Raw genomic sequence first — 12,396 nt, forward strand, 5'->3', positions numbered from 1 at the left:
TTGAATACAGAATAAAGGCTTAGCCTCAAAACTCTGTAATACAAACCTATGGGGATGAAATGAAGAAAACTGAGCATGGGCATGATAGCTGACAGCACAGAAAAAGCACCCTCCTAACCATATAGCCGAAAGGCCTAACTGCTGAGGTGCAATGTTTGACTGCAAAAATGAATTGAAGATTAAAAGCAAATCTGTAATGACGTCTCCCCAAGAATCAAGGAGGGAAGTGCAATTCTAATATCAGGATGCATCCATCTGTGGAAATCTAACCCTCAGTGTCTTGTAGAAGAAAACCAAATGATATCGATGGTTATTGTATTATACCTAAAATTGTAGGCTTGAAATTAGTTCAATGTATCCTGACAGAAAGTTCATGCCAAAAAAGTTAGCCATTTCTTCTGCATTAAATCATATGCCATAAACAGCATTCAAAGATAGTCAACTTTCCTACCATTTACTTCTAACTTCTTGCAATCTGACTTTCCCTCTCACTACTGAACAAAATGCACCCTCTTACAATCCCAAGATTCCAGAACACCAAATCCAAAAGTTTTTTTTTTTATAGATCTCACCCCTGTGGCTTTCTTTTAATTAAGAATGTTTTGTGGGCCACCCTCACTTTTTTTTTTTTAAGTAGTTCTAGGGGACTTCCCTGGTGGTGCAGTGGTTGGGAATCCACCTTCCAGTGCAGGGGACATGGGTTCAAGCCCTGGTCCTGGAGGATCCCACATGCTGCAGAGCAGCTAAGCTCGTGCGCCACAACTACTGAGCCTGCGTGCCACAAGTACTGAAGCCCACGTGCCTAGAGCCCGTGCTCTGCAACAAGAGAAGCCACCGCAATCAGAAGCCTGCACACTGCAATGAAGAGTAGCCCCTGCTCACCGCAACTAGAGAAAGCCCGCAGGCAGCAATGAAGACCCAATGCAGCCCAAAATAAATGAATAAATAAATAAAGTAGTTCTGCCTACTGTTCAAACATTGCATGTCCTGGTTTTTCTTTTGAATGCTCACTCTCTTTTTTTCTGATGCTCCTTTTCAGCCCACTCCCTCCGGGTGGATATTTCCTTTTTTTTTTTTTTAAGATTTTTTTAAAAACTAATTTATTTAACTTATTTATTTTTGGCTGTGCTGGGTCTTTGTTGCTGAGCAAAGGCTTTCTCTAGTTGCCGCAAGCGGGGGCTACTCTTCGTTGCAGTGCACGTGCTTCCCATTGCGGTGGATTCTCTTGGTGTGGAACATGGGCTCTTGGCGCGCGGGCTTCAGTAGTTGTGCTTCACGGGCTCAGTAGTTGTGGCACACGGGCTTAGTTGCTCTGTGGCATGTGGGATCTTCCCGGACCAGGGCTCGAACCCGTATCCCCTGCATCGGCAGGCGGATTCTCAACCACTGCACCACCAGGGAAGCCCCAGTGTGGATATTTCTAAAGTGGCTCTATGTTCACTCTTTCACCCTCCACTTTGCTCCCTGAGATCTCAATTCTTGCTCTGGGGGTGTTCAGCTACATAGCTGTTACCTCCAGCTGCAACACCACCTCAGAATTCTAGTCTTATATTTCCAACTGCTTGCTACATTATTCCAATGGAATAATTCGTCAAGATCGCAAATTCAGCATAACTAGGATTCAACTTATCATTTATCCTACTAACTCTCTTCTGGCCAACGTTATCAAGGGGTCAAGCCAGAAACCTCACCTCTAGCTTTACCTTCTTTTTCAACTTCAGCCCTTACATCCAATTAGCTATAAGACTTGTATTAAATTTTTACCTCAGTACCTTTTAATTTGACTCCCTGACTGCTTCTCTTCTTCTTTTTTAAAAAATTTGACATGATCACAACTTTAGCCATGGTCACAGATTTTGGATGTAAACCCAATGTAGATCAAGTTCATCTCTCACCTTCTGCTTCAAGACTTCACTTTTGTACATTTCTCCTCTACTAGTATCAACCCTGGTTTTCCCTCTTTGTCTGCCCAGGTTGTTGCTTGGTGCTTGTGGCAAACCCTACTGATGACATGATGCAACTTTCCTTTTGAATCCCAATGCAAACATACAGCTTTCTCCAATATTCTGGTGACCCCTTTGGAATTTCGGCTTTGGCTCACCAACTTAGCCCCTCTCCACTGCTGAGCTTCTCATTCTGATACTGAACTTTCTGCTCAGTGAGGCCCTGTACCTCCAATGATACCTGATGTTCTAGACTGAGCCAGCCCATCCCCTCTGCTCATCTCTCCACTGAGGACTGGACATTATTCTCATAGCCCAGACTTTTATGACCTTGTCCAGATGACTGACATAGTTTCCTGGTCTACTTGGTCTCCATGCTTTCAGTCTCTTCCAATTTCTTTCCATACTGGACACTATTAACTTATATATTTTCATAAAGAACATCTGGTGGACTTCCTTGGTAGTCCAGTGGTTAAGACTCTGCACTCCCAATGCAGGGGACACAGGTTCGATCCATGGTCAGGGAACTAAGATCCCACATGCCGCACAGGCGCAGCCAAAAAAAACCCGAAAAAAAACCCACAACAGAATCCCAGGCTCCTCCCTTCTCTGGGATTCAGGAAAAGAAAAACAAAAAAATGGTAATTACACTAAATAGTCTAGTGGTAATATTCAGCAAATGATATACTCAAAACTCTTCAGTGGTTCCTTATTGCCCACCACACTAGACATTCAAAATGCTCCATGATGTAATTTCAATAAAAAATTTCAGCCTTATATGATACAATCTTTCCATATTTAACCTATTCCCTTGGCAAATGGAATATTATTTTTCCTTAAATGAATCCTGTCATTTCCTGCTTGTATAATATTGTATGAACTATTTCTTCTTCCTGGAATGTTTAATGTCTTGCTCTTCATCTAAGCTTTTAAAGATTACCCATGTATCAAGTCCTAGCTCAAGTGTCACCTTTTCTGCAGTTATTTTTTAAAATGGAAAAATGTTCAATTATCTAGCATCTCTTAGTAAGGCTATTTAAGGCATATAACATAAAACCACATAGTTTTCTTATTCAGGCACCCATGAGATTATCGGATGCTTGAGGGCAGTAATGATGAGATAATATTTTATTCTAACATTCAACAAATATTCATTAAGTCCTTACTGTTCTGGTGATGGAGGTATGAACAAGACAGACAGAAGTCTTTGCTCTTATGGAGTTTTTGTTTTAAGGAGAGGCATGTTTTACAGATAAGAAGCAACTAAATAAATAAACAAAATAGGATAATCTCAGATTTAGATTGGGTAGTTAGGGAAGTTCTCCCCAAAGAGGTATTTGAGAGAAAAATCTCAATGATAAGAAGAACCCAATCACAAGACCAGAAAAGAGCAAATAGCAAGTCATCAAGTCGGGAGTGTGTTGTGTTTAAAGAACACGTGGATGACAGAGTGGCTGGAGTATAGTGGGTAGAGGGGAAGACTAGTTTGAGATGAGGTTATAGAGGTAAGCAAGGGCCAGATCTTGGAGGCCAAGCAAAGTGATTTGGATTTCATTTTAAGGTTTAAAACAGGGGGCAACATAATCTAGTTTACAGCATAAAGTGGTCTCTGGTTGCTGTTTAGGCAATGGACTGTACACCGTAAGAGTGGAAGCAAGATTAATTGGAAGACTACTGCAGTGATCAAGAACATGAGATGAGAATAGGTTGAATTTGCTGATAGTAGAAGAGAGAGGCAAGTGGACCCATTTATAGTCTCTATAGTATTAAGTAGGGTACCTTGAACATGGTAGACACTCAATATATATTGATAAATATATGTCCAAGTGTTTCAAGATAGTTTCACCTTCTTAAGTTGCATTTTATCTTCAAATTTTTCCTGCTTTGATTCACATAATATGGCTTAATATATTCCTGTCTGGCACTTGGCGAGCCAAAAACAAAACAAAAAAGAAACGAGAAAAAAAGGACCTCATGTTCAAGAAAACAGCATAGATCCCAGTGGAAAGTCAGTTAACAAAGAACTAAAATGATGTAAGATCACATTGTTAAGTTAATTATGGAAAGAAATAAATTACTTGGAACAAATGATAAAAAGTGGATTTTAAAAATCTATGATAGGATGAAAATGGAAATGGTATTCAAATACAAAGATCTACATTTTAAAAAAGAGAGCCTCTGTCAGCATCAGCTGGAGCAGTGTGCCCAAAGAGGATGTGGGTAAAGTTAATTTTCATTAAAATTGAAGACTTTTCCAGCTCTAACTAACTTTTGATTTTTCTGGAAATGTAAAATCTTCATTTTGCCATCTTGATATGTGAATTTCCTAATAGGTAGCTGACACTACTTATATTAAAATTCTAAGATCAGTGAATGTGACTTGCCTTGTTTCTAAATTAGGAATCTGAGAAAAGACAGGCAATTCGGTAAGTTCTCATACTCACATTCATGTATACGTCCCAGGATATTTAAATTTTTTTCCATAAAGATTTATCCTACATTATGAATTCAACCCAAATTCCTTCAATACAAAGCAAAATCCAAATGAAAATGGGATCAATTTTTGCCACTTTCCAGCTAAAATGCTAAGTGGCCCCTGAATCGTGTGAAACTTGGCCTCAGTCAGTGTGAAAACTGGCTGAAATCTGTATGAAAGGCAGTCTGGGTTCGTCAAAGTAGTTCATGAACTTTGGCCACACTTGCAAGGAACCTGGTCCAAGTCTTAGTTTGTAATGCAACATGAAACCAGGTGAATTTCACATGGTTTCGGGTTTCCTCCTGAAAATTTGGCCTAGCTTTATAATCAATCATCACTTTTTGGAACGATGAAAGCCAACACACCTTTTTGAAACTGAGGACTGTGTGCACACTGATGACAGCTAAGCTGTGAACCACCCTTTCACTTCCTTTGCCAAAAGAAGATTTCTCAGAATAGAAACAGTATCCCTCTTACCTGGAAAGGGCAAGTTGAGTGATTTTGATATTACATGTAGGAAGAAATAATACTCAATACTTGGAGACATGCCATGTGAAATAATCATCACATACGGAGCAAGTGGCTACATTCTAATCATTTAGGGTTATGAGAATTTTATTCTATTCACATCCATGACAGATATCATGATGTTTAATCTCCTGGACCATTAAGATAGACTTTGAACAGGTCATCAGATAGAATAACTGCCATGGTGACTATGCTGAGACATAGTCATTATCTCTATATGAAGAAATGGCAGAAGAATAGAAAGGAAAGTAAATCATAGCATAATTTTCATCTAGTTTAATAAACAGAAGGGATAAGACTACAAACTTTCCAAGTTTGCACTGACTACATCTTTTGCAATAAAACCTCTACTGCAGTGTAAATGAATTCAATAATTAACTTCACAGACTGCATTTTACAAAAATCTACACAGTGTCTGTTTTCAACCTGAAAGTTTTAAATGTGCTTTTCCACTGTAAGAAATGACTCTCTTCAACCAAATACTCGCTTTTGTGCATAGTGACACGAGAAAATTGAGAGGTATGTCTGCACGGAGCCACTACATCATTGGAACAGCATGTCTGAACATTTGGGTAATAAGGCACAGATGTGAAGCAGAGGACTTGGCACTACCAAGGTAACAACAAAGCATTCACCATTGTGTTATAATGGTTAAAAGAGCCACATTTGAGAAGAATAAAAGAATGCCCCTCCTCCCTGGAATGTTAAATTGTATTACACCTTTTATCTGCTTAAAAATCTATAAAGAATAAGAAATTCAAATAAGTATTATTCAAACTTATGATGAATAAAAATATAAAATGCATTAATATTTTCATCTATAATACAACATATTTATTCAATAGCACATAACATTTAACTGCAGAAAAAGGCCAAATTCAATAGGAATCCACATGGCCTCTACATTACAAAACAACGCATACAAATCTGAAGGACCCAATAGTCAATGGAAGAGTGGTGGTTGCTGACTTTTAGTAGTGATTCTGGCCCTTAAGCAGTAGGAATCATTATTGTAGAGTGTCCTATTTACAGGTATCAAGTTAAGATAATGCAACAAGATACAAACATTAGTTACAATTAAGGCTATTTCAGTTATAAGTGATATGGTATTTTTGTCAGCCATTACTAAACCACATGACACAAAGGCAGTTATGAAGCCAGGGCTACTTTAATTCAATGAGTTTGGAGCTGAAAACTATTAATACTTTTCTGCCCAGGATTGGAAGAGTATAACTTACCCGAGGTCCCTGATCACCCTGTTCTCCCTGTAGAGTAGGGAAATGAGAAGATAGTTTTAGAACAAAGTCTGTAGATGCTCATTAAAAAGATCTAAAGGTAACATAGTATAAGTCACGCCAGTATGGATTTCCACTAATTTAATTTGTTCCTGCTACACACTTTCTTACCTTATCACCTTTTGGACCAGGAGGGCCCTGAAATAAAGAGAAAAAAAAACATATTTTAAATACATTTCAAAATATATTGTAGCTTAAATAGATAGGCTAGGGTTAGTCACAAGATTCATCCAAAGGGCACAGAGTTGTGCATGTCAGTGAGGTTTCTCAAGGAATTTTAGGTTCTAAACTATACTTGTAATATGGTTAGAATGTGAAAATGATATTATATACATAAACAGGAAAGTATACATATCATAAGTATATAATATGCTGAGTAAATTTTCACAAACTAAACACACCTAATGAAAGTAGAACTCAGCTAAAGGAACCCAGAAGCCCCTGTTGTGATGTTCCTTGTTACTGCTTGCCACCAACAGTAATCACTATTCTGACCTCTGGCAGAATAGATTAGTTTACCTGCTTTTGTACTTTATATAAATGTACTTATATAAATGGAATCATCCATTATGTGTTTAGCCTCTTTTGCTTAGTGTGTGTGAAATTCATGCAAAATTTTCTGTGTAGTTATAGATTGTTTGTTTTTACTGATTTATAATATTCCACTGTGTGAATAAACATTTATTTATTTATTTATCCTACTGTTAATGTACATTTGTTTCCAGGAGTTTTTGGGTCTTGGTTATTACAAATAGTGCTGCAATAAACATCCTAGTATATGTCTTTTGGTGAAAAATTGAATATATTTCTATTGGGTGTATATCTAGAAGTGGAATTGTTACATTCTAGACAATACATACATTTGGATTATTAGTTAGTAGATATTGCCAAATAGTTTTTCAATGTGGTTAACAATTATACTTCCATCAGCAATGTATGAGAATTTTCAGTTCCTCTAAAATATATGGTATATTTTACCATACCAATACTTGGTATTTTCCATCTTTTTCATTTTAGACATTCTGGTGGGAGGTGTAGTAGTTTCACACAGTGTTTTAATTTGTACTTCTCCAGTAATTAAGTTGAACTCCTTTTAATAAATGTATTGGCCATTTTGCATCCTATCCTGTAAAGTGTCTGTTCACATCATTTTCTATTGAGTTCTCCTATTATTTGTTAGAGTTCTTTACATATTATACATTGTATTGACAGATAGATAGATAGATAGACAGGAGTTCTTTACACACTCTGAATTTGAGTCTTTTGTCAGAAAAGGATATATTTATTGCAAGCATATTCTCCCACGCTGCTTACTGTGTTTACATTCTCTTAAAGATGTTTTTGATGAATAGAAGTTCTTAATCTCAGTTTAACATTTTTTCTCTTTATGATTATCTCTTTTATTGTTCCACTTAGAAATCTTTCCCTCCTTCAAGGTCATAAAGAGGTTCTTCTATGTTTGTTCTAAGAGCTAAAAGCTTTATTATTTTATGTTTCATATCTAGATCTGAATTCATGGAGAACTGATTTTGTGAATGACGTGAGGTTGAAGTCAAGATGCTTTTTTTCCCCGTGTGGATATCAAATTAACCCAATACCACTTATTGAAAATGCCTCTTTTCACCATCACAGTACAGTGTTACCTTTGTCATAAATCAGATGACCATATATATGTGGGTCTTTTAGGAAATTTCTATTTCGTTGGACAGCTGTCTATTCTTAAGCCACCCTGAGAGTTTCTTTATTTTTTAACAAAAATACTAGCAGGAAACATGAATTCTAGAGGCATCAGTATTTTTTTTCCTAGCTCTTAAAGATGAAGTCATGTCTCAGGGCTCAGCCCACCTGTGGAAGTGGAGCATTTCAGAGTTACCTTCAATCTCTCACCTTCCTTTTTAGCAGGGTTGGGAGACAAGGACAAGTCTAGACAGGAGTAAAGCCAAGGTCCTAACAAAGTACCCCTTCTGAGGTCCCAGTGGGGACTGCTATCTCACTTCAGATGGGAATGTAAGAATGCTCCACCTACCAAAATACCTGCTGCTAAACACCAGTTGCAGAGGTGCTGTACCAAATTCCCGTTCTCAGTTGCAGCAATTCTAACAGCTGTGAGGTTATCATGACATTAACAGTAACAGGAACATCATGTCTTATATTTTGTATATTTTACCATCAACAAAGAACTTTCACCTGTTACTGCATGTAATCTTCTCCCAACCTAATGAGCAAAGTTTTATGATATTTCTTTTACAGATGCCAGAAATAAAACTCAAAGATTATCAAGGTTACGCCACTTGTAAGTGAGTTAGCCAGGACTTTAAGCTAGTCTGTGTGACTTTAAATGCAGTGGATCATGATGCTAAGTGTTAGGGCACAACTTCAGAACTAGATTCTCAGGAAGACTGATGGCCATGTATCTGGTGCCTGCTTTCAACAGGTGCCCTCTTGAATGCCTCCCAATTGCCTTTTTCTTTCTTTCTTTCTTTCTTTCTTTCTTTTCTTTTGGCCAAGCCACACAGCTTGCAGGATCTTATTTCCCCAACCAGGTATCGAACATGCCCCCTGCTGTGGAAGCACGGAGTTCTAACCACTGGACCGCCAGGGAATTTCCCCCATTGTCTTTTTCATAGTGTCATGGACAGTGGCCTCAACATCTCAAGTTCAAAATGCAGGAAAGAGGAATTGTAGAGCATCTGGGAGAGGGGGCCAAGATAATGGAATCAACTAAACAAATCCTTTTCTTTCTTAATCCCCCAAATAATTTTGCCATTAAAAAGGGGAGCTAAGAGAATTATTTTTCTTAATGTTTTCAGCGAATCAAGTAGTGAGTCATGAGTACAGTCTGTCTGTGTACCTCTGTAAAATTAAGTTTAAGAAATTTATTGGTCATTCTTGACATGCACAAAATGCTCACTAATGCTCTACAAGTAGGATTTTATTTTTGGTGGGGCAGAGTCAACCCAAAGAAAAGAATGAGAGGACACCTACCATCAAGTTAAGAAATGCAGTGGAGATTCTGGTCTTGATTTAATTAAGTAGCATGTTGTTTAACTCTAATTAGATCTTTATATACATTTGGCGAATGCCTATAAAGAGTTTGGCAATGTTCTAAGCACTGGTAGAGGATATGGTGTGACATGCTGGTTTAGAAAAGCTAAACAGGCTGTTCTAGAAAATCTAAATAGCCTGTTGCCAAAGTCAAACACTTCTCCTATACTGGTGTTAAGAAAAATGACCCCTAGAAAATCCAGCTACTGTAAGGTCACTTACAATTACTATGGACTTGTCCCCAGCCCCTCTCCTCTACGCCCATCAAAAGCTTCTCCTCTTTAAAGTTTAGTTTGCTTTTGCTTGTGAGATTTCAGAGGCCAAGGCTCTCATTGTACCATTCCCCCAAAGGGACTTTGTTAGGTGATATGGCATGTTTAAGGTCAAAACTTTTATAAAATTATTTTACAGTGGGGAACAGAGATGAGTCTTTCCCCCAAAGCCCAATTACTAATGCTAAAGCCACATGTGTCCTCTAGAGCTCTTTAGACAGCTTGCCATAAGCAAGGATGCTTAATTCATGAACACATGAAAATTTGCATTTACAATTGAGTAATAAATACTGCTTCTTCAAAAGGGGGTATTTTTGAGTAGACAGAATGGCGTCCTGGCACCTGCCAGCTCAATGCAGAACCGAAGCAGAGGTCAACCTCCATCCACAGCTGTGGCGGCTGCTTTGGACACTCCAGGCCCCACTTGTGCTCTCGGGTTTAATGGCAGGTGTTTTCTTCTGCTCTGAGTAAAATCCCACTCTTATTTCTAAGCTGGATCCTTTCACTGCAAACATGGATTAAATATGTAGAAAAACGTGAGCTACCTTACTAAGCACAGATAGTATTTCAAAATTTTGGAGCCATGATTCTTTTTAAAGTCAAAACATTACAATCGAAAGAAAGGTTTCTTTGATTATTAACTTTTAAAATTAAAGCTGGGGCATGATCTAAGTTATTTTTCTTTCGTCTTTAGAGTAAAGCAAAACAAAACTCTCTGGTATTAACTACAGGATAGGCAGCAATACAAATTAATGAATTATTTGAATCAGGGAGTATTTTACACTGGCATTTTGCTGCTTCCAACTACACCAAGTTAACAATCTAATATTCAGTGGACATATATGTTGTCCAGGTATCAGTATCAGTGGCTGGTTGTTAACTATTTGAAGGTAAAAGCCTGCTGCTAAAACAAGGTTGAGGTCAATGGGAAGGAAATATGGTAAAATTACTGGTCACAATTAAGTGAATAGTATGAGGCTTCTTTTAGGACTCCTGTCCTTCTGGTCTGGTCTAGTATGTTGGTGTCAGATCTTTTATAATGTCCACTTTAATAAATAAATAAGAATACTTGAAATGAACTTTCTAATTAGTTTTACATAATTAGCTCTAATTACATAAATTTCAAAGGTGCTGACAACGTCTTTATTATTAGTGTTGTTAGTAGTTGGAGAGTTTCTTTTAGAGTGTTGTTAAAGTGTTATTAATTTACTACCGAAGTATTTATAAATTTCAGTGGAAAACTTCAAATTAGTTCCTATTCAAGTGACTTCAAATACAGAACTTAGTAGCAACCTATTTGTATCCAGCCTTTAAAGTGGGCCTATAATAATTTTAGTCTCCTGAATTCTATTTCTATCCAAAAAACTAAGGTTTTAGCTCTTTTTCCATGCACTATTATCTATTTCAATTAAATGATAAAAACCAAATTAAAAGCCCAGGAATAAGAGGAACAATAAATGAGATTCAGGAAAATATTGGATTTCAATCTACATAAAAGTAATTGAAATATAGCTGGAAAAGACAGATATAGTCATAGGGGTTGGATAGCCCAATAAAGGACTTTTACTCACTAGAACTGTAAATTTTGTCTACTTTGAAATGGCAACGGCTAAAAAGGGAGTGATTTTTACAAGACGGCAATCATGAAAACAAAATTAAATTCCGCTAAAGGTAGAAAAATGAAAAGGGAGTAAACCCTGGAAATTCCTGACAGCCAGAGGTGCTGAAATATGAATGAAGTTATGATTTCTATCCCAGAAAAGTGTAGATCATTTGTATTTTTGAAATATAACAATTCTTGTCCTGATGAATCTTTGCATTCCTGTAGAATTATGAGGAAATACATATTCATATTCATATTCTAAGCATTTATGGCCAACTATCAGCTAGGCAATGTGCTCCGAGTCTGGAGGATAGATATGTAAATATAATTATAACTAGTGGAATAAATGCTGTGTTGTAGGAGTACAGACAGGAATGAAGGTAGGAGAGCAGGAATTAAAAAGATGACATTGGAACTGGCTCTTGAAAGTTGGCCGGAATAAGGGGGACTGGGGAGGAGTGAGGCTGTTCAGGCAGAAGGGATGAATGTGCAGACGTGTGAGAGTACATCCTGCCATCAGATGAGGGGTTCAGAGTGGTAAGAACATATGTGGTGTGGAGAGTGGAGATAGGGAATAGCAGGAAAGAGATTTGAGAAGACCGGCTAACAATACCCAGGTCCCTGGGCTGGATTCTGTCATCGATTTAACAAGGGGGTGCTGAGATCAAGTGTGCCTTATGGAACTCAGAGAGCATGGAATGCTATTCTTCTTAGGAAGTTGTTGCCTTGGTCCAAGCGAGAGATTGCAAAGATCTGAATTAAGATCACGACAATCAGGACGCAGGAAAAGTTTTAGATTTACGAGACATTTCTGAGGCAGAACCAACAGCAAAGTTAACTGATTGGACATGGGGGCCATTGACAGATCATCAACATGGTTGAAGAAGTTCTGTTCACTTGAAGTTCACAATTTAGTGCATTTGAAGAAAAGTGTTGGCCTAAGCTGATTCAATCCTGATAAACACAGCAGCTCCAGAGCCAAGTGAACCATATAAAGTGTGAAATCTAGTTTTAGGGATGTTTTTCAAATCCAAGCAGAGTATTAGAAGATTTGGCTGACCTAATCAGAAATAGCTGAGAGAGAGAGAATTCTCTATCATCACTGTTGGGTAAAAGGAGCATGGGTGATAATATAATATGGTGGCCATACTGTGCTGCCACCATGCAGAAGTCATCTTTCTTCTAATGTTAACTTATGAATAAAGTACATTCCTTTCCTCTACTTTTTAAACTG

General features: G+C 37.7%; 1 protein-coding gene across 1 annotated transcript in view; it reads right to left on the bottom strand.

Moving 5' to 3' along the window:
• Positions 1 to 12,396, bottom strand: part of COL25A1 (collagen type XXV alpha 1 chain) — a 482,146-nt gene that overhangs the window by 141,681 nt on the left and 328,069 nt on the right. Inside the window, exons 6-7 of the mRNA XM_060088451.1 lie at positions 6,354 to 6,380; positions 6,186 to 6,212 (exon numbers count right to left, since the gene is read on the bottom strand). Of these exons, the coding sequence (XP_059944434.1) occupies positions 6,186 to 6,212; positions 6,354 to 6,380 (54 nt within the window). The remainder of the gene's footprint in view (positions 1 to 6,185; positions 6,213 to 6,353; positions 6,381 to 12,396) is intronic.

Source organism: Mesoplodon densirostris, chromosome 1 (assembly GCF_025265405.1).
Source record: "Mesoplodon densirostris isolate mMesDen1 chromosome 1, mMesDen1 primary haplotype, whole genome shotgun sequence".
Taxonomy (NCBI): domain Eukaryota; kingdom Metazoa; phylum Chordata; class Mammalia; order Artiodactyla; family Ziphiidae; genus Mesoplodon; species Mesoplodon densirostris.